Raw genomic sequence first — 24,150 nt, 5'->3', positions numbered from 1 at the left:
TTTGTCCCTGCAAGGTTTTTCCAGAACATCACACCATCAGCCCTAAATAGGATGGGTGATGCAATGCCCTTATTCCAACAGCCCATAAGAGTAATCTCTTTGTCGAGGGAGCCAATAGGGGCTCCACCAAAAGAAAACTGACATTCCTCCTAACTTTAAATAGAGCGAAGGGATCAAGAGTTTGGCAGAAAGGGTACAGTACCTTGTTTGTCAAACTCTTTTATGGGCCATTTTGCTTGTGATTGAACACTATTTTCAGGAGTCATTTCTTGGGGACTATGAACACTTATATTTGCACTGGTTTGCGTCCATCAGTGGAATGAAAAGGATCCTGACCCAGGACAAATCTTGGTACCCTTTCTTTTAAGATACATTTGGTATTAAGGTATCGACTTAAGTGGGGAAGTGATTGCTTGCTATTAGGTGAACTCTATTATACTAATGTGCAATTATTATGTTGTAATTTATGAACTTTTCACATTAAAAGTTTTTAGAAGCGCATAAAGTATTTATACAACATTGAGCATAGTTGTCTATAGTAACGAAAGCATAATAGCTCAGAATAGTCTTTTTGCATGTTACATAAATTCTAATTATGTTTCAGCTCGAGAAAGTTCGAGGGTTTCACTTGGCCGCGAAAAGTTGGAAATACAGAGATTGTTAAAAAGTATATCATGTGAAATGTTAGGCATAAGGTGCTGGAGTCAGAATGATAAAATCCTTAAAAGCTTCCTCTTGTCTTTAGATGTCAGCACTCCTGCAGGGCAGACTGTGCCCAGCTGTGTGACCATGCAGAAAGGCAATATCCAGAGATTCTGTTTATCTCTCTTATTCCATTTCCTGTTCTTCGAGTCTACTTCTAATCAACATATTGTCAGTGTATGGCCGGCAATTGATTGGGAGAAGTGTGGAAGTACACATTACTCCCATTGGATTCAGATTGCAGACTAGTCCATTGTGACAGTGTGATAGTAAAAATAAAATAAATAACAAATGACATCAGCCTTCTGCAACGCCAAGTTAAGACAGTAGACTATGCAGTAGGAAAAGTCATTTCTCCTCTGATTACACAGCCATTCTCATTGATTAAAGGGGTTGTAATAATACACTTCTCTGAATAGAGAACACATATTTCTAGATTTATAATAATGACTTAGACAAGTCCAACGAAGAGCTCTTTAACATTTACAAATAATTGACATGTTCTCCCTGTTGTATTCACTCACCGACTCCGAATCAGCTAATTGCAAAGACCTCATGACTCACTTTCATAACAAAATACTCATTGTTAGAACATAGTTGCCTCTTCCCGACTCTGCTTCTCCATGTCCCGCAACTTCAATCTGCAAATAAATTCACTTAATTCTCTTTGATTGAATGTTAGCAATATGGATCATCATTAAGCTACTACTGCTGACAGCACCATCTCATGGAATGTGCAATGAATCATTGCAGATTCCATGAAGGAAACCTCAGTCTACTCCTCACAAGATGTTTTAAAGTGCTTTTTCAGGAAGAAGACCCACAGTCACTAAAATACTTTTTGATTACTCCACCTTAAAAGACGCCCAATGCTGAACCAGGGTCACCAGACAAATGCTGTCTCATCTCTGGTCTTCTGAGCCTACCTGAGATACAGGAGTTGATAGTCAATGTGTAACTTTTAGCTCACACCAAACACCACAAACGCCTGAGTGACCAGCAATTTCAGTTTAAAATACTCCAGGGAAATAAAAACACCATTCTGAAAATCCATGAAAATCTCCCTGAACCATGGTTATTTTTGTGATCTGGTCCTCCCCTATCGCTCAGTGGAATTCAACATGGTTGGACACACAATCTTCCTGGATGGGATTGTAACCAGCTGTGGCATTAAGCAAAACCTTTAAATGGTTTTGCTTGTTTTAAGCCAATATTTCTCATGAGGTCAAATTAGCACCTTTTCTGGTTTGCTGAATAAACATCCCTTGCAGAGTCCAACAAGCTTCAGCTCTCTAGCTTGCCTGTTTCAAAATTGACATGATACTGCTTGCAACCGTTTTTGAAAGCTACAACTTACACATGCACATGCGTGTGACAACACCAACATTCATATCAAAGTTTCCGGTGGAACTGTGAACATGCATGAAAGGCAAATAATTCTTGGTGCACATACACATATTAAGAGCCTGAATTGTCTCTATCTCAAATCACTAGAGATAGAAATTATGTTCATCTCGATTAATCCTCCAACAAAGGGCCCTCACCACCTTTCTCAAAATATCAGCAACGGGGGAACATTCTTGATGCTCATATGTCATTGATCCTTCAAGTGAATAATATCTAGAAAAACCTTCTACTGTTTATGTGTTATTGGACCATTTCCACCACTGTTGTACTCATCTATGCATTCATGAGCTCCAGAACAGACTACTTCCACAGAATATAAGTAGAACTCCTTAATAAAATAATTGCAAGACTGCAGAGAGACCACAACTGCAACACTCTCCTCATCCGCCCCCACGCCCCACATATCACTGCTCAGCAGTGGTTTCATTTGCTCCCCTTACAACAAAGGATTGAGTTCATGCCCTAGGTCTACCTGACCCAGCCACTGACTACCTAACCAATGTTTTGCTGATTTATAGTTCGACCAGATGCATAAGGCCATGCACCCTAAACTGCTACATCATTCACCCAGAAAAATCCAATATCTTTGATGGCAAATATTTCTATGCTCAATGCTTCTGGAACATGCTTCTGTCTGCCCTCCACACAAAAACAACTTTCTCATATCCCTAAACGTCTCACTTCGTCACAACATGACTATTGTCCTTTCTTAGCCGGGGGACATCTAATTTCAGTATTTCCAGAAGTCTGCTTTCTCCACTTTCATTGCTTTGAAGCAACTTTCAGCTGCCTCAGGGCTCATTCAAATGATGAAGTAAATATATAAGTAAGTGCATAAATCATTGGGGCGGGCCTCCATGCCATGCTGTGAGCTGCTCTGTGTCCCAGAACTGTAATTCCGGATCTATCAGCGGTGTAGGCTACTAATCATATAAGCTATTCAGGCTAAATAAGAACTAATCATGTTAAAGATGCTGAGATGATGCAAATATCAAGATTTCCCCCAGTGTATGGAAAGTGTATGGTTTTCAAACCAACATAAACATTCCATTATCTACTTTTCCCCATTACGTAAAGTACAGTTGCCATGCTACTTATCCTTACCCCCACACCGCCTCCAACAACAATTGTATTTATGACAGCACTTAACTCACTTTGTGAGTGCTATCATGCCTTTTCTGAATGTATTTACATAAACAGCTCTCCATTTCTGGGATTTTAATGCCTAATATTAATGATAAAATAATATAAGTTTATAAAAAACACTTACTGTATTTGTACTGCTTCGTAGTTCTCTACACAACAGGTATTACTGCTAGGATACAAACGGCTTTGCTTTATTTGAATTTATTTATTTTGGGACAATGTCCTAAAAGTCTCCCATGCACTCTACATAAGGGGGCGTTCAAATATAAGTATAAAATGCAATACAAGGAAAACGTTATTGGGATACAAAAAGAATAAAAGCTTAGATTTAAGTCCGGTGACAGAAAAGTAGAGTCGAAGGTGACAGAGCCATAGAGGCTATCTGTCTGGAGGGCGAGGAATATAAGATATCCTGTGCAGGCATAAGCCCAAGGTGGTCAGAAATTGGAAAATAAATTAAATGGCAATATATTTGAGAAGTGCCCAAATAGAAACAAGGTAAGGTGGCTAGAAAGCTTCCATGAGAGGAGTGCACACTCAAGGATGGCAACAAACTAAGAGCTTATGCCCATCGTGAAGACACAGGAATAAAGAACAAAATTAAAGTTATTAGCAGCCCAACTAAATTACTTTTTTTTGTTCTGGCAATCCCCCTCTCCCCCGGAAACAACACCATGTTTAGGACATTCTTTGCTATATCGTGCCCCTTTGTGATGGTGCGCTAAGGTACCTGCCTACAAAAGCCATAATGAAGCACTAGTCCTAGGCATCAGTGCCAAATGACTCCCTAAATTAGAATTATACTTAGCAGGCATAGGCAAGTGACTAAAGCACAGAGCTGCTGTGTTATTGGTTCCTCTCGTGCAAAGTTCTTAAGAGCTGGCTAGGTGTAGAACAGTATGTTTATCAGTGGCGGCTGGTAACATTCCAAATCCCACCTGCTTTCATCCTGTCCTACCACGTGACAAATGGGAAAGGGTGGGATCTATGCCTGTGAATGACAGACGACTGGCCTTACCGCAGGGCAGCAGACTCTAATGCATTGAACCATTACTGGCCTACAGTGGATACCACCATAGACTACAATGGCAATAAAGGGCTTTAGAAAGTTAAGCCCTGCATTGCGTGTCACAGTGCACAAAGTGGATTTACTCCCTGGCTTCCGTCTCCTGCTACAGAGCAAGGTGGGGCAGGCAGCCTGGGACAGATAGCCCAGACTTAAAGACATGTGATAGATCGTACCTCAAATTAAATGTAACCCCTTCGCAGCGGGGGTAATTCCCCCGCTGTGCTGGGGGGCCGCACAGCGCCCCCGTGCTCATGACGAGCTCAGCTCGTCATGAGGCACAGTGCTCGTGTGCTCATGACGAGCTGAGCAAGGTGGGGCAGGCAGCCTGGGACAGACAGCCCAGACTTAAAGACATGTGATAGATCGTATCTCAAATTAAATGTAACCCCTTCGCAGCGGGGTTAATTCCCCCGCTGTGCTGGGGGGCCGCACAGCGCCCCCGTGCTCATGACGAGCTCAGCTCGTCATGAGGCACAGTGCTCGTGTGCTCATGACGAGCTGAGCTCGGCATGACCACACCCATTTCCGTGAAACGTTCAGCACAGCAGGGGAACTATCGCCGCGTGTGAGCGATCCACGGCTCATGACGAGCTCAGCTCGTCATGAGCACCAGAGCACAGTGCCTCATGAGCTTAGAAGGTGTTAAATTTTGTTAGGTAAATGTATAAGAATTTCAGAGGGGCGCCTTCCTAGAGCCCTAATGGAGAATACACCCCTGATGGTTATTAGAGTGTTTTTTGTGGAAAAGTTCGTGAAGTTTTTCACTTAGGGGCACCAGCCTGAAAATTGGAATTTATGTCTCATATATATATGTATATTTACCTCACGCTACAAATGGTTCTGCAGAAGATATATGTCACAGAAAATCGAGTTCCTCTCCTCCAACATTGTTTTTAAAGTCCAAGGAATCTTTCCTTGGCAGTTGTGCACTTACAGCTACATCTCCTTTCTTCTTCTCCACAATGCCATTTTGCACAGATTAGGAAAACACAAATTGCGGAGAAAATTTTCTACAGTCTTGAACGCAAATATGATGCAAATAAGCTAGAAGTGTGAAAAACGTCTGTAGCCCAGATTTACTTGACATTTGAGCTGCCACGCATATAATACATAGGGACACAAAGTGGTGCAAACATCTTTCAATTGAAAAAGATAATTTGCTCGGAAAGTTGACCCTAGAGCAGTGCCAAAACCGTTTTGTGCCAACTTCCTGTTCAGTTAAAAAAAGGGGAGTGTCTGGAATGGGACAGTGCAAACCTATACCTTTTGGTGCACTGCAGGACCTAGTAAAGCAGCCTGATCTGAATTTCCACCAAACCCTTACGCCAAGGAAAGGAGGCACAAGCAAAGCGTTAAGCGCTGTATTGCCTTATAAACCTACCTATAATGTGGGTTTTACTGTGTGTGCTGTTGTCTACATATATACAGAAAGGAATTTGTACTGAGATGGAGTATCTAAAGTACAAATCATACGCTAAACACAGCTGGCTTGCACACACACACACACACACACAATTTGTGCCATAGTGCTAGGCCAAGTGTCATGTAGATCAGCCATTTTTAGCATGAGTGCTGCCATCGGCGTACGCCTCTTACAAAATATGGTGCTGTACTATTTTTTGTCTTTCGCCCTATGCATCTCTGCAATTTTTAACCAACACTCCATTGCACGAAGAATAGTTAAATTGGGCCTCTGATTCACTTCGACAATTTCTATTCATGTGAAACATAACGCAATAAAATGGTTAAGTGTGAAAAAAAAGCTTTGCACTGACAAAGGCGAAAAATAACGGGAAAACTTTGTGAAGGATGAGAACTGTGAACTATACATACATTGTGGGTACCAAAAAAACTTTAGACACCCCTTAAGGCCATTGCCTATATTTGAGTAATTTTCTAAATAAAGGGGGATATTCACAAAGTTAACTTACACTTGTGCATATTTTACATGTATAATTTACTCCAATACTGTTGAGCAGCTTTGTTACTTATCACTATTCACAAAATCCGAAGTGTAAAGTTACTCAAAAATGTAGACTTACCTGTTTCTACCCCCATAATTTAGTGGTTGGAATGTATTGTATTGTAATGTATGCAGGTATAGTTACTACATGTATGTTACAACCATATTGTACCTGTTGCGGTACATCTGCACTAATGGAGGAGACTCTGCCATTGCAGAGGAGACTCAATGGCAGTGAACAAAAGAGACCACCAGCACCCACCCCGATAGTCAAGACATCACAATTGGGATTTGAGGACCTTCAAAGTGCTTTAAATAATAACTTGTTTTCGTATGTGTGTCCTACTGTACCTCTGCTGAGATACTGTGCTTGAATGTCTGTAGGGTCTGAAAAGATAGGGAGAGAGAGCATACCCAACATGACAGTCAAAAAAGACATGCTTTTTTTTAACAACAGGGTGTCTTTTCCAACTGTGGTAGTGATTATTGACTATGTTTGAGATTCCGCCCCTAGATACCAATGCAGGCGCAGTGTTTGGTGTTGTTAATTACCAATAAGCCACATGTCATCGAAATCCCCAGCAACCAAACAACGTGCAAAAGGTGACTGCCAGAAAATGTAGCTGTAGTGTGTGCTTCCAGGGTAGGCAGGGCACACGTCAATGAAGCAGCCCCTGGCATTAAAGACAGCCTGAAGGTTGATAGAGTGTCAGTGTGTCTGTTTCGGAAAAGGTGTGCTATATGGTGAGATGCCTGAAGTGCCACATGTGTACAACCAGTGGCATCTAGAACACGAGGCAAGTGTGTAAAAAGCATAACATTCCCTGGTCACAGATTGCCTTCTTGCCAGTGACTGCGAAATGTGATAAGCTGGTGCACTCTTCTATTGATGCATGCCAATGCATGATGCAACTGCAAGCTTCGGGACAGCCTGTGAGATGCTAACATTGTCAGAGCAGACCCTCTGGAAAAATCTAAGGGCCATGAAATAGAATGCAGTCAGTATTTTGACATAGGCTGGGATGGACTAGGAGAGGGATGTAGGTGAAACCTGCTCTCCCAGTCAGCAACCATGTCCATAATCACATCAAGTGAGAAGAAGCATCTGACAATGACTCTCTCCCCTTCTCCTCAAATAATTCTTCCTCAAAGAAAAAGGGCAAACCGACAAAAAAAGTTAATCAACACACTGAAGGAAAAGAGGTGTGTGGTTTCTTTACTTACGTGGCTTCTAGATAGCAGGAGCTGGCCCTGGGGGGTGGCAGTCTCCAGGACCATGTATGGCTCCTGGAGGGGGGCCACGTAGGCCACCTCCTTTCTTGATTTTGCCCTGGGGAGGTGGTGGTTCCCGGGGCTGTGGGGGGGGGGGGAGAGTTTGGCCCCCCACAATAAATGTAAAGTTCCCAGGGCCTCCTCCGCATTAATGTTTAAAGAAGCCCTGGGGGAGCGTGGCCAAGATGGCGGGCTAGGCAGACGTGGTTGCCCTCGGCTCCGCAGCCCAAGCCTCAATCGGCTTCTTTACAGCGGTGGTGGCCTATACCACAAGCGATTTTCTGCTCCTGTGAGGTGGGCAGGTGGTCGCCAGCGTCGAGAACGGCCCCCGGCCCGGACCTGCGAGGGGGTGCGAAGCGTCCAGCGCCCCGGCCCGGAGCGGGAGACGGCCGCTGCCGAGGTAGGCCCCGGAGGCTGGGCAGAGTAGCGGGGACAGCGGCTCGACCTGCAAGCAGTGGACGGGGCAGTGGTGTCGCCCGACGAGGAGTTGCCGGACTCACCCGATAGCCGGAGTAGCAGGGCTCCCCTGGGGCGGTGAGGAGCGGCGGCCGCCCATTTCCCGGCTGGCGGGCTGACTCAATCGAGGCCCCGGCTTTGGGCCTAGGCGGCTGCGATGGGGCCTCAACGGCAGGAGCAGCGGAGGTCCTGTAGATGGCGCAGACGCCTTCGTGGTAAGCCCCACGGAGCCCGATCGGCCGCGGCCGCTGGTGGGGGCCGCGCAATTCCCCTGTGATGCAGAAGGCAGCGAGGAGCGGTGACCGCCCGGCTCCCCGACCGGCGAGCTGTCCAAATCGAGGCCCCGGCTCTGGGCCTAGTCGGGTACGGCGGAGCCCGGCGGACGGATGCAGCAGAGGCACTGGGCCGGCCCGGTGGGGGCCCAATAAGCACAGAGCTGACCCCAGAAGAGGCTGAGGCTCCCCACAGTGGACTGGGCCGGGACTGGAGGTGAGCTTGCGCGCCCCTGGGGACAACACGGCGCCGGTACTCGGAGGTGGAGCGGACCGCAGGAGTTCCAGGTGTGAGCGGCTGGGCCCCCGCTGTTGGCATTGGGCCTCTACACCAGACTCGGGGGCCGGGGGTTTGGCGGAGCGCTGCGCCATCGCCCTCGGGGACCCGGATTTGGGCCTAAGCAGCTAGACACGGGCTGCCCTGGCCGAGTGAGACCCCTGCTGCTTAGCGAGCACGAGTTTGGGCGGCAGAGCAGAAGGCCCGAACCTGGGGGCAGCAACAAGGGAGACAGGACCTCCGAGGCACGCAGAGAGAGACGAGTACCCCCCGGAGCGCAGGGAGCGGGGTCCAACACTTGCACGCTTTCATTGCTATTGAGGGAGTCTCGGGGTGCAAGGGAGCCCGAAATGAGGTGAGGACTGGGCCGCGTATCTCGGGGGGCAGGTGATCGGGCCTCCGGCGGGAGGCGTACGAGACATTTGTCGGGGCCTGACCGAGATTGTCCAACGCTTGCGCACTTTCTTTGCTATTGAGGGAGTCTCGGGGTGCGAGGAAGCCCGAAACGAGGTGAGGACTGGGCCGCGTATTTCGGGGGGCAGGGTGATCGGACCCCCGGTGGGAGGTGTACGAGACGTTTGTCGGGGCCGGACCGAGATTGTAGAGGCAGACGGGGGTGGGCGACGGCGAGCCCCACGGCCAGGAACCGAAATGGAGGTGACGGCGGAGGAGGTTTGAAGGCCACAGGGGTATCGCCGGTGGGACCGTGTAACCCGCTGGCAGGCGAGAGCAGACTCCTTCCCGGGCCCGAACAAGGCGCGGGCCTGAACTAGGGGGCAACATGGCCAACTCAAGCCGCAGGACCAACCGCACCATCACGGATATGCTCGACAAACCTACCACCAAGGGAGGGAAGACTCAGACGCCCCCCTCCACCCCGGCTGATACAGGGGCGCAGCACCAAGAAGAGCATGAAGCTCCCATCACACGCACCTTTTTGGAGGCGCTATTCAATACCCTCAGAAACGACTTCCAGGCTCTCAAACAAGACATCGCCGGGGAACAACGGGAACTCAGTCGATACCTGGATGGTTTAGGGGAAAGGGTGGCGTCAGTGGAGGAGATCGGCCATGCCCGCAGTGAAGAACTAGTGCACCTGCAGCAGGAAGTCCTCCGTCTTCAAGAGCAACAGGTGGGCCTTCAGGCACACGCTGAGGACCTGGAGAACCGCTCTCTGAGGAATAATATACGGGTCAGGAATGTGCCACAGGGTGCAGAGGGGAACAGTGTCACTGGATACCTGCAGGAGCTCTTCCGGGAGGTGCTGGGGGAAGTGGAGGACTTCCCTATACGCATAGACCGTGCTCATAGGGTGGGCCTGCCGCGACGGGCCCCTGTCAGACATTCTGGCCTACCTTCCTGACTTCCCGATGAAGGAACGGATTCTTCAAGAGGCTCGGCGAAAGCAACCTTTGCAATTTCGTGGGGTGAACGTTGCATTGTTTCAGGACCTGTCGGCTATCACGCTGCAAAAGAGGTGCGCATTTAAGGTTGTGACAGCCTTCTTGCGCGAGAAAGAGGTACCATATTCATGGGGCCACCCATTCCGGATCATTTTCAAATGGCAGGGGAAACTGCACCAACTTCGCTCTCTCAGGGACACCTGCTCCCTCTTGAACATCGACCTGCCAGACCTCTCGGACTCGGAGGACGGATTGCCCCATGGCTCCCAGGACAGACCGGCGCGGCGCAGCGCAACCAGGACGACTGGCAGAGGGTTGGAGGGAGGCGCAGACGTGGTGCGCGCCTAAAGCCAGACCCTGAGACAATAGCCCAGGAACAGGCAGCGGCTGTCCAGGAGGTGGAGCGGGATACCACTGTTACCCCGTGAGCGGCACGATGGGGGTCACTCACCACACTTTGCTTTAACATGGGGAGGGTCGGGGGGCCGGGGGGAAGCCGCCACTGTCACGTTCCCTACGGAGACCCTTCTACGGACCTGTGTTGCCACCAGGACCAGGACTATGGTTTGTTCTTTGGGGTTCCTAATTGGGGTTCTGTTGGGGGGAGGAGATGAGGAGGGAGGTTGGGTACGGGTGGGGTGGGAGTTGTGGGACTCACTAGTTGGGGTTCGGGTGAGACGGTCCTTTGGGGGGAGGGGAGGGGGGAAGGTGGGTGGGTACCTTCTTGTGCGCAGACGCTGAGAGGTTCCATTGACCCTTTATCCTTCAGGCCACCATCCCACACTGAACATGAGCTCGTCTCCACTTCACGCCTGGAATGATGCCTCCACTGACTATTCTTTCCCTAAATGTCAGGGGGCTTAATTGCCCTAACAAGCGCAGGGCGATCCTCTCCTTCCTAGAGCGCTCGCAGGCCGACATCTGCCTCCTGCAGGAGACACACTGCTGTCCAAGGACCATCACCGGCTTCGGTCCCGCGCCTTCCCTGAGCAGCTGTTCTCGTCCGCGTCCAAGAAAGTAGCTGGGGTGGCCATACTGGTAGCAAGGTCTTTTAAGGGGCGGGTGTTGCAGAAAGAGGTGGAAGTGAAAGGCAGGCTACTAATCCACCGCTTCCTTGTGGCAGGGCAGACACTACTAATAGGCTCCATGTACGCACCCAATGAAGGACAGGAAAGGTACTTGCACTCCGCGCTTGAGGCGGCCACAGCCAACACGCACCAACACCTACTACTAGGGGGGGCTTAAACCTGGTGTTCCACAACGTCGCCGATCGCTCCAACCAGAGGGTGGGCCAGGTGGGGGCACTGTCGACGGAAGGCCACGCACATCTTGCAGACCTGGGACTGATCGATTTGTGGAGACACTTTCATCCTCAGGACACAGCCTACACCCACTACTCGGCAGCCCATAAGTCTTATGCGCGACTAGATTACCTGCTTTGCTCCGCCCAACTGGCAACACACGCGCAGGAGGTGGAGATCCATCCAGCCTCACTCTCTGATCACTCCCCGATTTCGGCATCCTTTCTGGTACCGGATACACCCAGCCCACAACGTCACTGGCGCTTGCGCGACAACTTGCTGCAGAACCCCTCCTCAGTGGAGAAGATCAAGGCAGCCATCAGTCAATTTCTCACACACAATGCTAACGGGGACATTTCCAAAGCTACCCAATGGGCAACGCTAAAAGCTGTCCTCCGAGGCGAGTTTATTTCGCTGGCGGCAGCCAACAATAGGGAGTGCGCACAGAAAAGGGCCGACCTCACACAGCGCATAAAGGATTTGGAACAACTGCATCAGCGCACCGGGGCGGCCAGGGCATGGCGCCAGCTCTGCACAGAGCGGAAGATGCTAGCCGCGCTGGATCAGGATGTTGCGGAATTCGCAGCTATACGCCTGAAACATGCTTACTACACAGGTGGGGACCGCTGTGGGAAGCTATTGGCATGCAAGCTGCGGAAACAGCGGCAGCAACGGCGCATCCACGCCATCCGATCCGCTCGAGGAGATACGCTCACCGAGGACGCTGCCATAGCGGCGGCATTCGGGACCTTTTATGCCGACCTGTATGAGGCGGACAGGCTAGACATGCAACGCGGTAACGACTACCTCGACGGGGCAACCCTCCCATCGCTGACCGAAGCTCAATCTCAGTTCCTCGACAGGCCCATTGGTCTGGAAGAGGTCATTTCCGTGATTTCCCGCCTCAAGCTGGGGAAATCCCCGGGCACGGACGGATTCTCTGCGACTTTTTATAAGAAGTTCTGCCAGCAAGTGGCCGCCCTACTGCGGGATCTCTTCAACACCTTCGACCAGGCCGGGTCTATCCCCCCGGAACTGCTAGAGGGGGCGATATCGGTGATACCCAAAGCCGGTAGGGACCCCACCCAGTGCGGGTCCTACAGACCAATATCTCTATTGAACGTAGACCTTAAGCTGTACACGGGTATCAACGCGAGCCGTTTGGCGCCGTACATGCAGTAGCTGGTCGAAACCGACCAGGCCGGCTTCATCCCCCAGCGGCAAACGAGCGACAAGACCAGGCGCGTCCTCCATCTTATTGAGGCGGGTTCGCGCACAAGGCCGGGATGTATGTTTCTCGCCATTGACGTCGAGAAGGCATTCGATCGGGTGCACTGGCCCTATCTTGAACAGACACTCCAGAGATTCGGCCTGGGGGAGACTACCCGAAATCGGATATTTAATTGCTATAGACAGCCCACCGCGACGGTACGGGTAAATGGCCACACCTCACCGCGTTTCCCGATAGGCAGGGGGACCAGGCAGGGCTGCCCGCTCTCCCCTCTCCTGTTTGCGCTCTACATGGAGCCACTGGCATAGAGGGTCAGGCATCACCACCGCATTAGGGGCATCCCCATTGGGGAGACACGCACAAGATCAGCCTGTATGCAGACGACATCCTGCTTTCCCTAATGGACCCTAAGCAATCCCTGCGGGCACTTCTGGTCGAACTGCACTCCTTTGCGCGGGCCTCGGGCTTTAAAATTAACGTGGGAAAATCGGTGGCCCTGAATGTGTCCCTGCCCCTCGACGTGTTGGCAGATGCCAAAGCCGAGTTCGACCTGCAGTGGTCCAGTTCCACAGTCCCTTATCTGGGGGTCCTACTGGCGCCGACGGTGCGGGGCACGGCAGAAGCCAATTAGGCCAAACTGAGCGCGCAAATTAGTGAGACACTGCGGAAATGGAACTGCCTCACACTTTCGTGGCTCGGACGTGTAGGGGCGGTCAAGATGACCCTCCTACCGCAGATTCTGTACATCTTTCAGACCCTTCCTCTACGCCCACCGGTGGGGTGGCTCCAGAAGACACAAGCGGACTTAGCGCGCTATGTCTGGAATGGGTGCCGCCCACGCTTTAAGCAGCGAATAGCGGCGCTCTCACCTGCGCATGGGGGCATGGGTCTACCGGACCTCACCCTGTACTTTCAAGCGGCACAGCTGCGTACTCTAGTGGAATGGTACCAACTTGAGTCCAGCAAACATTGGCTCTTTCAGGACCAGGCTGTTGCTGGTCGACCCCTCTAAGGTGTGCCCTTTCTGCCGCGGCGCACGCCAGAGTAGCGAGGGGATACAAGCAGAACCACACACCGGCGTTGAAACGCTATGAGAAAGCTCTAAGATGTATAATTCCCTGATGAAGAGCGTAATGCTTGAAATGCATTGGGAATAATTACAAGCATGTTAAAATCAATGAATTAAATATAAGCTATATGGATGAAAGACTCGCTACAATAATCAAGTTTGGAATCAATAAAATTTACAAACTGATATTTACACGCATGGAGTAAAATTTGTACGAAAATTAAAAGGAGTGCAAGGAAGGAGTGGGTCCTGTGAACGCAGAACACACATGTCAGTATTCTTTCTGCCGCGGCGTCATAGACCCCCTAACCTCTATGCATCATACATCACGAGAACGGTGATGAAGGTCTGGGATCAAGTGGCTGTCCGGAGAGAACTCACCTCGTTTCCCTCCCCGTTGACGCCCAGCTTCGGGAATCCCGACTTTACTCCGGGCTTGGACCCACAGCTTTTTAAAACTTGGAGGACCACTCCCTGTAGGGAGGTGGGGCACATGTTCAATTTGGAGGGCATCCTCTCCTTTCAGAAAGTGAAAGAAGAGTATGGGATACAGGAGGCAGACAGGCTCCCATACTTACAGGTCTGGCATTGGGTCTTACACCCCTCCATTCGGCCGGGAGCGCAGCGTTTCCTCACGCCGTATGAGAAATGGCTTCTCACGCGCACGTCTGAGAAGAAACTACTCTCAGATCTGTACCAACATTTACTCCTCACTCACATATACAATACCACCCGGGGAAGGCTAGATGGGAGGAAGACCTGGGGAGGCAGCTTACACGGAAGGAGTGGGAGGGGATTTACCATTGAGCCAGACACTCGGCCTACCACACCGGCCTCACGGAGACCCTGACTAAAGTAGCCTTGTATTGGTACCATACCCCAGCGCGCATCCATCGTTGGGATCCCAAGGCAAGCGATCGCTGTTGGAGGGGATGTGGGGAACGGGGTACACTCGAACACCTGCTATGGAGCTGTGAGAGGCTACGACAATACTGGGCCACCATCCTAGATCTTGTAGACGCACACTTAGACACCCAGCTTCCCAGGTTCCCTGCCTATGTAATTCTTGGTTTGCCAAACGCGCTGATGTATCCCCTGAAATCCATGAGAGGGAGGTTGATTGCCATAGCTCTGGGAGCTGCAGTGCAGAACATTGTGGCACGCTGGTGAGACCCACAGCCACCCATACACCTTGGCTGGCTACATAGACTCTGGACAGTTTTGGGGATGGAGAAACTGTCCCTGACAGCGGCAGGACGGGGCGAGGAGTTTGCGGACATCTGGCAGCCATTTTTGACTTTGCTCACCGGGGAATTTCGGGAGCTGAGCTGCCCCCATACCTGCGATTGCTACATCTCGCAGACACCCCGCTCCCTGAACCTAAGACCAAGACCCGCAGGCGTAAAGTGCAGTGTGAAATAGTTCAAGAACCGGCCCTATAGAGCTGCTGGGCTAGATGGGGGTTGGCATGGATTACTTAGCGGACAAGAAGGGGGGTGGGGGGTGGGGGAAGGGGGAAGGGGGGGTCTTTTGGGGTTGTTTGGGGTTTGGTTTTGTTGCACAGATCATTTCAGCATCCGACACGCTACATTGCTTTTTGACGCGGCCGTCCCAACTGGGTTGTAGGCGGCTTGCTGTGTTTAATGCGTCCTGAATGACACCTATGCCCGCTATGATCTTACTTAAGCATTGTAACTGTGTGGTCGGTGCCTCCACAAGCATGGGTCGGAATTTTTTGCTCTGAATAAACAGATTTAATACTAAAGAAGCCCTGGGAAGGTGGTGGCCCCTGGGGCATAATAAGCCCAGGCAGGGGGGCTCGTGTGACCCCCCCTCCTATTTTTGCACAATGCCCCCAGGACCTGGCCCACCCGGGTCGAGTCCCAAGACAAAAAACATGTAAAAAAATAAAAGGTGAAAAAAGAAGAAATACTCTGACTTCCTAGGCCTGGTGGTGGGACGTCACAGGAACCCCACAGGGGGACAAACATGTTTTTTGTTTTTTTTACCACAAATTTGCAGTAAAATGTTATAACAAAACACAAGTGTTGGCTACCAAGCTTGTATGATTTATGCCCCCTGGTGGGGAAGGTTCAGAAGATGGATAATTAATTATAATGAGGAGAAGTAGGTGCGTGCATGCCTCCTCTCCCCAGGCCATTTTTGTCCTTGGGCTCCACCACCCCGGGACCCGGCCATAAAATAATTGAGGGAAAAGGGCTGTGAGTTCCCCATTACTGGGATGATTTTGACCTTGGGAACAACCACCCTTGGGGCCCGGTCATGTACAAATAGGGGGAAAGGGGCTCTGGGGACTGCCACCCCTGGGACCCGGCCACATACAAATAGGAGGAGGGGGACTGCGGGAAACCTCTCACCGACCAGTTTACCGCCCCATGGACCCCAACCCCAAGCTGTCCCATGAAAATGGAGGGAGCCACTCTGCCCCCCTCTGGAGAAAGTAATGTGAGTTATAGTTACCATTAAAAGTAACTTTAACTTGCGCCCTTGCCATGCACTGCTAATTCCCCACATATTACATCACTCATGACATCTCCATGACAACATTTATAATATCAGTGCATCGTTTGCTGTAAAATTATTGATGAGCAAATTGTGCATGGCGGGGTGTGAGTTTTAGTTTTCTTAGGGCATGAATTATAGTTACTGGAGATAACTGTAACTATAACTGGTGAATTTCTATGGTTTTGTCTGTGTTAAATGAGAACCTAACTATAACATCCCTGTAACCTCTGTTTTGTCTGCAGGCTTTACATGGTACAATAACAATCTGCTCTTAAAGGCTAACTGTCTTTAACATATATGTTTCATGGTACATAAATGAGGCCTATTACCTTTGTAGTAATCTCTATAAATACAGATCAGAACTATGGTCTCTGGCATAAAGGTCCCGATGATTCAATAAGGGCTATAGCCGTTATCATTAACTTGTCATCAGAACCCAGTCAGACCTACTGGATTGAGCATAAGCTTTCCCACAAGGAAAGCATCAAGTACATAGAATAAAAGTATAGCACATAAAAGTCCGCCTAAGTAGGCCTAATGAGGATCATCACATCTAAATTTTCGATACACACAGTTTGTTTGAGGAATTCACTGAAACCAAAACCATGGCTGAATAAGGTAATCTGTAAGAGTCTACCAACATACCTGCCTACAGGCTTTGACCACAGTGGAACAAGCATCCATTGTTAAGAGCATGTTGCCTTCCACACATGCTTTTCACAATAAGTATTTCAGAACTACTGGCTTTCAAGGAACTTTTCATTATAAACAGATGAAACCTAGAAATTGTGACATAACTTTTCCCTACGAATCAATGAGACCTATAGCCTTTGCCGTTGGCTTGACACCATAATCAACACAGGCCTTCTAATGTGTGCATTTTGCTAGCAACCATCATGCTCACAGTTGTAGATTTGCAAATCTGCAAACAAATTACAATTGGCAAAACAATATACAACCATATACATAGGGTTTAGCAAGGATTATCACAATTGAAAATCTTCTAACCCGTTCCTTTATAAAATTTAAAAACATTTTGTATCCTGCATACCTCCTGTGTTGCCGAAAGTGTATCCTGTACCTCTGCTGGACCTACTGGGGTCAGCCGCTGCCTTTTGCGCTACGTACATAATCGACAAACACTAGCGGCCGGCCCCTGTGGTTGTAGGCCCATATCTGTAATGCTTTTGTTTTTCATAACAAAGTTTTAAAAAAAATAATAAATAAAAGAAAATCTTCTAACCCCAGGGTTTTTACAGGGGAGGTTGAACGTCAAAGCTCTTGCCTACGATGGAAATCTGTGAGATTTCCAATAACAGAATGCCTGTCTACAGCCTGTAACATAATGCGATAACAATCCTCAGTTAAAGGCTTATTGGCTTTAATAAATGCTTCCCACAATAAATAAGTCAAGTCTACTGCCTTTACCACAATGTTTCATAATAAAGAGAACAGACCTATGGCTTCAAACATATCTTTATCTTTTACCAGTGGACCAATCAGGCCTGTACCCTTTAACATTGTCTTGTCACCATAACCAATTTAGTCAGGGTTGGCTCCTCCATTTGAGCAGAGGTAAATTGCCCCACAGGCTAGAGCTGAAAAATTAAATGGTAATAAAGTTTATTTATTACCATATTATTTTTCAGCAACCAACCCGTCTTGAACTGAGTGACAGGACAGGGCGGGGTCAATGCAGTCAATTGACAGCAGGGAGTTGTGCGACAGCCAGCCCGACATGCACATTTTAAACTTCTCTAACCTTGCTGGGTTAGAGAAAGCGCAGGCCTCCAGTGCTCTTGAGAACGCTGAGTGAGATCACTCCCACCAATCCTGTGGCTGCTGTCATGCTGGTGAGATCAGTGCCTCGATTGGTTAGTGCAGTTTTCTGGGTCCTGCGTTGGAGGCTGCCTGAAGCGAGATGACCGGTGGAGGAGGACGTTGCGTCGAGGCTCAAGGTAAGTGTTTTATTTATTTATTTGCATCACCCCACCACCCTCGGAACATGGCAACCACCACTGAATTTAGGCCTATGGTATTGAGCGTAAGCTTCACAACAAGACAACCATCAAGCATAAAGTCACAAAATTAGAAATGCAATAAACATTACAATTGGCAAAGCAAAATACTAGGGGGCATATTACCAAGCAATAGCGATAATTATCGCTATTGCTTGGTTAGAGACAAAATTTTACCGCAGAGCTGCGGCGATTTTTACCGCAAATAAACCTTGGTATTACCAAGGTTTATCGCAAATGCGATAAAAATCGCCGCAATGCATGAATATCGCTGAAAAGTCAGCGATATTCATGCATTAGCGAGCTAATGCTCTTAGCCATGTTATCCACCTCCCATTGGATAGCATGGCTAAGAACTGCTCAGGGCAGGTGTTAGCTTTTGGAGATATTCGCACTTAGCGCAAATATCTCCAAAAGTTGGTAATAGGAGATAGCGATGTTAGCGACTGTTTCCAGTCGCTAACATCTTGGCACGCCCACTTTGCATGTCATTAGTGATAAATATCACTGACATGCAAAGTGGGGCCCAAGATGGTCGCTATCTCCTACTAGCTGTCGCTAACTGGTGTTAGCGAAAGCTAGGTAATAGGGAGATAATTTTATCTTTGCTTTCTTGGCTTTTAAAGCCCAAAAAGCGGAGATAAACCCCCTTGATAATATGCCCCTAGATCTTCAAAAGGAGCCTAACAAGTATTAGCAGAGTGCAAGTCTTCTATTGCTGTGGTGTGTCGAAGGGGAAAACCAAAACTACAATATTTGCCTTCTATTGTAAATTGTGAAATTCAATTTAGCAAAATCTTCTCTGCAGGCTTTAATGACAAGCCACCATTAAATGCCTATTAGCTTTAACATTTCCGTTTCACAATAGTTAATTCAGGTCTACTGATTTCAATGTAACTTTTCAAATAAACAGATCTAGCTTAGACCCTTGGTCATTGGCTTGCCACCATAACCAAAACAGACCTGCTGTATTTAGCATAAGCTTTCACAAATAGCAACCAGAGAGGGACAGACAGTATAATCATTTAGGACAAGTTGTTTAGTAGCACGGCTGTGGCATTTGTGTGACCTTAAAGATCCAACTCCATCCATTACAGTGGCATGTGTGTGATCTAAAGGTCAAACCCAATAGGTTTAGTTCATAAAGAGTTCATAAAGAGCCTGCTCAAGCAGCTGGACAAAACAAACGATCACAACTATTTGGAGGTACGCACTTTTTCTGTGGAAGCATACAGCTTTTGACACATCAAAAGCTGTACTCAGAGCCATAGTCATTGTCTGTAGTATTCCTGATCAGTGGCCGCTCCTCTGCTATGGCGGAAGAGCGTAGCCCCACTGCTTTTAAGCAGTACAAAGTAAAGGAAACATGAAATGATAATAACTCTGAGTTATTATTATTTTATGTTTCCGTGCTGCTTAGCGGGCAGGCTCAGGGCTGCTCTGCTCTCGGAGCAGGGCAGGGGAGGACTGGTTTACCCACTCCAAAGTGCACATGAGTGTTCGGCCAGCCTCTTGGGCCACCCAAAACAGTCATGCACACTTTCCCTGATCTCAATGAAGGCTGAATTACAGCCTGCGTGGCGAACATGCCCAGGCCCCCATTCCTTTGCCGATCGTCGAACCAGGACCCAGTGTTGTGATTAATTAGTGGAGCCTGGCTGTGCTTCCTGTTCCTCGAGTTCAACGAGGAGAGCAGGAACAGAGACCCGCGGACCCATCACGGCAAGGTTAGCGTTTATTTTATTTTTTATTTACATTGCACACCCCCTTGCTCGCCGGCTCCGCCCTCCCCGCCTCACCACCGGCAAGACATGCCGGCCGCCACTGCTCCTGATAGCTCATTTTCAGTCCCATAAAGTCTGCAATGGCTACACTAGCAAGCCAGACCTAAAATTATATGAAAGAGAGGTTAAAAACGTGAGCTATGAAGACAGTATCAATGCACTTAGCAGTGTGAAAACTTGTAAACAACTACCGCTTTGTTATGACTCATTGTCATTTCTAGAATATCTGCTGAAAGTCTGTTACAGTTATATGCTTTATCGCTTGGGTCGTTTGCATCGCGTGAGTAATGTGTCGTCATGGGGATTGGCTGATAAGCAAATCAGTAACTCTTTTGCCTGTGTAATTCGGGAAGTGAACCAGTATCTCATGTGTAATGTATTTGCCAGGTTCTTGTAGATACGAGGGGGCGGTACTAACTGAAAGATCTAAAGTCAAATAACATACTCTCAGTATTTCATGCAGTTATTTCTGTGGTTCTTGCAACACAAATCACTACACAGGAGCGTTTGTCTGCCACAGCTATAAAAAGGTTGATGCCCATCAATGGTTACAATTGTAGCTAACTTGTACTCGTACCCTGTACAATGATTAACTATTTTTATAGCTTTTGCATTTCAGGCCTCCCTTTTGATGTCTGATTTTACTCTTATTTCAACACTATTTTCCTGAATGAATGAGTACAGTCACTACTTTATGCTTTGTATTTTATTATGTTGTATTTGCTATACAGAATTTAGCCCTAAAATACCAATACTGTAAAAACACAGCAACAATTTAATGCCACAATGCACCACACACCAGCCCAATAATCGAATAGAGCAAAACAGCAACACATCAAATGTTACATTATGAACAAACCACTGCAACACAGCACAACAGAACACAAATACAGCACCACTACAACACACTAACTACACAACACACTCCAACAATACATCACAGAACAAAGCACAGTTTCATTGCTGTACTATTGCATTGTTTTATTTTATGTAGTGCATGTAGTTCTTTTGTTTTGGTATTTTATTGGGTTGTGATATTCTGTTTTCTTTTGCTGTCTTGGATACTTTTTGTCATTATGTTGGTATGCAAGTGGGCTGATGAGCAGCAGTGTTGTTGTGTTGACGTTATGTATCTCCAGTAGCGTTGGTGTGTTCTTGTCATCGCATCGGGTGTTGTGGTTATGCTCCTGTATTGTGGTGTTGTGTTGGTGATTTCTCAGTTGTTTTGTTGTATTGCTGTTGTGTCCTTTTCTTCTGGTGATGCATCATTGTGGTGTGTGCACTGCGCCTAAATTAATATGCATAAGCTTACATGTTACAAGTGTTTACAACAAGGTTACCACAGCTGGCATCAAATAACGCAGGCCACCCAAAGTTTTGTGACCCGACCTAAAAGGTTTTATGGGGGTGGTGATCAGGGAAGGCGAATTTCAGGATGGACATAGTTCCTGCTGTCGGCCCAAGCCGCAGGAAGTCAGCGGTGTTGGTTTGGAATCCAGGCCATCTGTGATCAGTAGCACGCGCATAACTCACTGAGCTACCATATCAGCAGACGGAGAACAGCAACTATTGAAAACGTGCTGATGTCTATTTTTATGTTTTTTGCAGTATTCCGCTTTCCTATTGGAAGTAAACAAACACGCCCGCTTGTATTACTTTCAGCGACGGGCTCTGATGCGACCTAAGAGCTGTAGTCATGTTTTTATCGTTATTCTGACACGTTCAATATCGAACGGAATGTTAAAGCATTACAGACCTATGTTAAATAAGCTTTCACAGGCATACAATGGAAGGACTTGAGAAAGATATAACCTACATGTGCTGTGTTAATCATATGAGAGAACGCAGAATACTGTGCTCGAGTTTCAAAGAAAATACCACAGTGAGCGCGGAAGATGAGGCGAGAGTCAGCCCTGAACCGGATTTCACTACGTACCAAGGAGCGGCTTGTTTAGCAAATAGAGGGGCAGATTTACAAGCCCCTTGCGCCACTTTTGCGTCACTTTTAACAAGTAACGCAAAAGTGGCGCAAGGGGCTTGTAAATATGCCCCAGAATGCATAAAAACAAACCAACTCTAGGATGAATGTTTTCCGCATTTATTTCTAGGGTGTATGATTTTCTTTTTTGGCAGGCATATTTTGAGCTGGGCGGCTTTACACCGTTCCCTATACTGGGAATCATTCATCTAATAAGCGGAACGAAGCAAAATTGCAACTTCATGGCAAGTCTACATGCTGGCAGTTTAAGACATACTAAGACAAGCAAACGTGTTCTGTTAAGGGTCAAATATAGGTTTTTGGGGTTTATTTATTTTAATTACCATGCAATGTTCTCCGTCTAACCCAATTTGCAAGTAGTGGTCGTCTACGCTGGCTTTTAGTTTTTTTTTTTTAATGAGTGCTGTAATGTAAATTGTGTCACTGCATTCATCTTCCCTTTGTCTCAAGGGCCGGTTGCTTTCAAATGTTTCAAGCTCCTAAGGCATTTTGGCTTTAGTTTAAGGACGTCGGGGCATATTATCAAGGGGGTTTATCTCCGCTTTTTTGGCTTTAAAAGCCAAGAAAGCGGAGATAAAATGATCTCCCTATTACCAAGCTGTCGCTAACACCAGTTAGTGACAGCTAATAGGAGATAGCAACCATCTTGGGCCTTGCTTTGCATGTCAGTGATATTTATCACTAATGACATGCAAAGTGGGCGTGCCAAGATGTTAGCGACTGGAAACAGTCCCTAACATTGCTATCTCCTATTACCAACTTTTGGAGATATTCGCGCTAAGCGGGAATATCTCCAAAAGCTAACACCTGCCCTGAGCAGTTCTTAGCCATGTTATCCAATGGGAGGTGGATAACATGGCTAAGAGCATTTGCTCGATAATGCATGAATATCGCTGACTTTTCAGCGATATTCATGCATTGCGGCCGTTTTTTATCGCATTTGCGATAAACCTTGTTAATAGCAAGGTTTATCTGCGATAAAAATCGCCGATGTGCGGCGATAATTTTTGTCTCTAAACAAGTTAGAGACAAAAATTATCGCTAGTTGTTGGTAATATGCCCCGTCATTTCCTGGAACGTTTCTGCATCAAATATGTGTGCACGTGATTTTTTGAGTGATTTTACGACAATGAGGTCTAAGGTTTGTCAAAGTGCTCCAGCCCTGATATATCAAACATGTTCTTAGCATAGTAACTCCCTTTTTACAGACACAAGTATGCCCTTATAGTTCTCATAAAATAAGTAAAAACAAACCTCACCAGGCTATGCATTTAAAAATGTACACCTTTTTCAAAAGAATTATGGTCTTGGGTTGGAGATGTTACTTGTTGAAATTAGCAGCGAAGGGTAAGTCTTTCACCATCTCCCTTGCCTCAAAAACCCTCGAGTGATGTCCACTTCCATATTTGAGTGCTCACTTACCGAAGACATGGAAAGGCTGCATTCTCCTGAGAGAGCTGTTTTCTCTTTTTAGCTTTAAATGTATTTGAAACTGAAGATGCACTAACATGGACTGAGCTTATGTTTTCCTCCATCTTGAATTGATGTTGCAGCATACAACATGACCATTGTTGTTTTTTTTCCTGATACTAAATAAAGAATTGTAAGGTTTTCCCTAAGACACAGTGAGCGTTCCCAGAGGCTTCTCACCACACTGGACCTAACCAAGGACATCCCAGTTGTCTCAAACTATCATTTACACAATGTGTCGATTATAATGTTTGACTAAACTGTGAGAGCAACTGAATTCAATATAATAGTATTATTAGCCAATTTTCAATTGCATTCTGTAGTGAAATATTTCTTATTGCTTGTTCCTCATTGGTGCATATCCTGAGAGCCATGTAACTGTGTAGTAATGTATGAAATCCTATAAAATTACGTACTTTTCCTCTGTAACCAGGAACCCAATTTCTCCTATTTAAAAGACAAATCTATGCTACATTTTCCATTGAACTTTATTGCGTTCTTTATACTTTTGACCTGTATTCTTTACTGCCAACTATTCTGATGATATATTTCATGTACTTTGCTTAAAAATACTTTATATAAACTCCTTAAAAATGTGACCCATGTCTGTCATTCTTACTGAGAATGTCACAGTTCCTTCTATTGATTTAAGATCATAAAGAAATACAACGAGTCCACTTGGGGAGCACCAAAGTCCGTATAGGGACTTCACCCAGTCAGAGCCGTTGGCATGCTCTAGGTAAGATTATGAGAAACGGGTTGCATGCTGGCATTCCCATCTCAAG

At 47.3% G+C, this 24,150-nt stretch overlaps 1 protein-coding gene across 5 annotated transcripts in view; it reads right to left on the bottom strand.

The window, feature by feature from the left end:
* The window catches only part of FHL2 (four and a half LIM domains 2), a 404,990-nt gene that overhangs the window by 34,281 nt on the left and 346,559 nt on the right, over nucleotides 1–24,150 (bottom strand). Inside the window, exon 1 of one of the 5 annotated variants that reach the window (XM_086934674.1) lies at nucleotides 6,840–6,943. The exons of the other annotated variants lie outside the window; for them this stretch is intronic. Within the exon in view, the coding sequence (XP_086790800.1) occupies nucleotides 6,840–6,857 (18 nt within the window). The 5' untranslated portion in view covers nucleotides 6,858–6,943. Of the gene's footprint in view, nucleotides 1–6,839; nucleotides 6,944–24,150 lie in introns of those variants that run through there. 5 annotated transcript variants of the gene reach the window in all.

Source organism: Lissotriton vulgaris, chromosome 8 (genome assembly GCF_964263255.1).
Source record: "Lissotriton vulgaris chromosome 8, aLisVul1.2, whole genome shotgun sequence".
NCBI lineage: Eukaryota > Metazoa > Chordata > Amphibia > Caudata > Salamandridae > Lissotriton > Lissotriton vulgaris.
The sequence above is the reverse complement of the archived record's forward strand: the minus strand, read 5'-3'. Positions and strand labels throughout refer to the sequence as shown.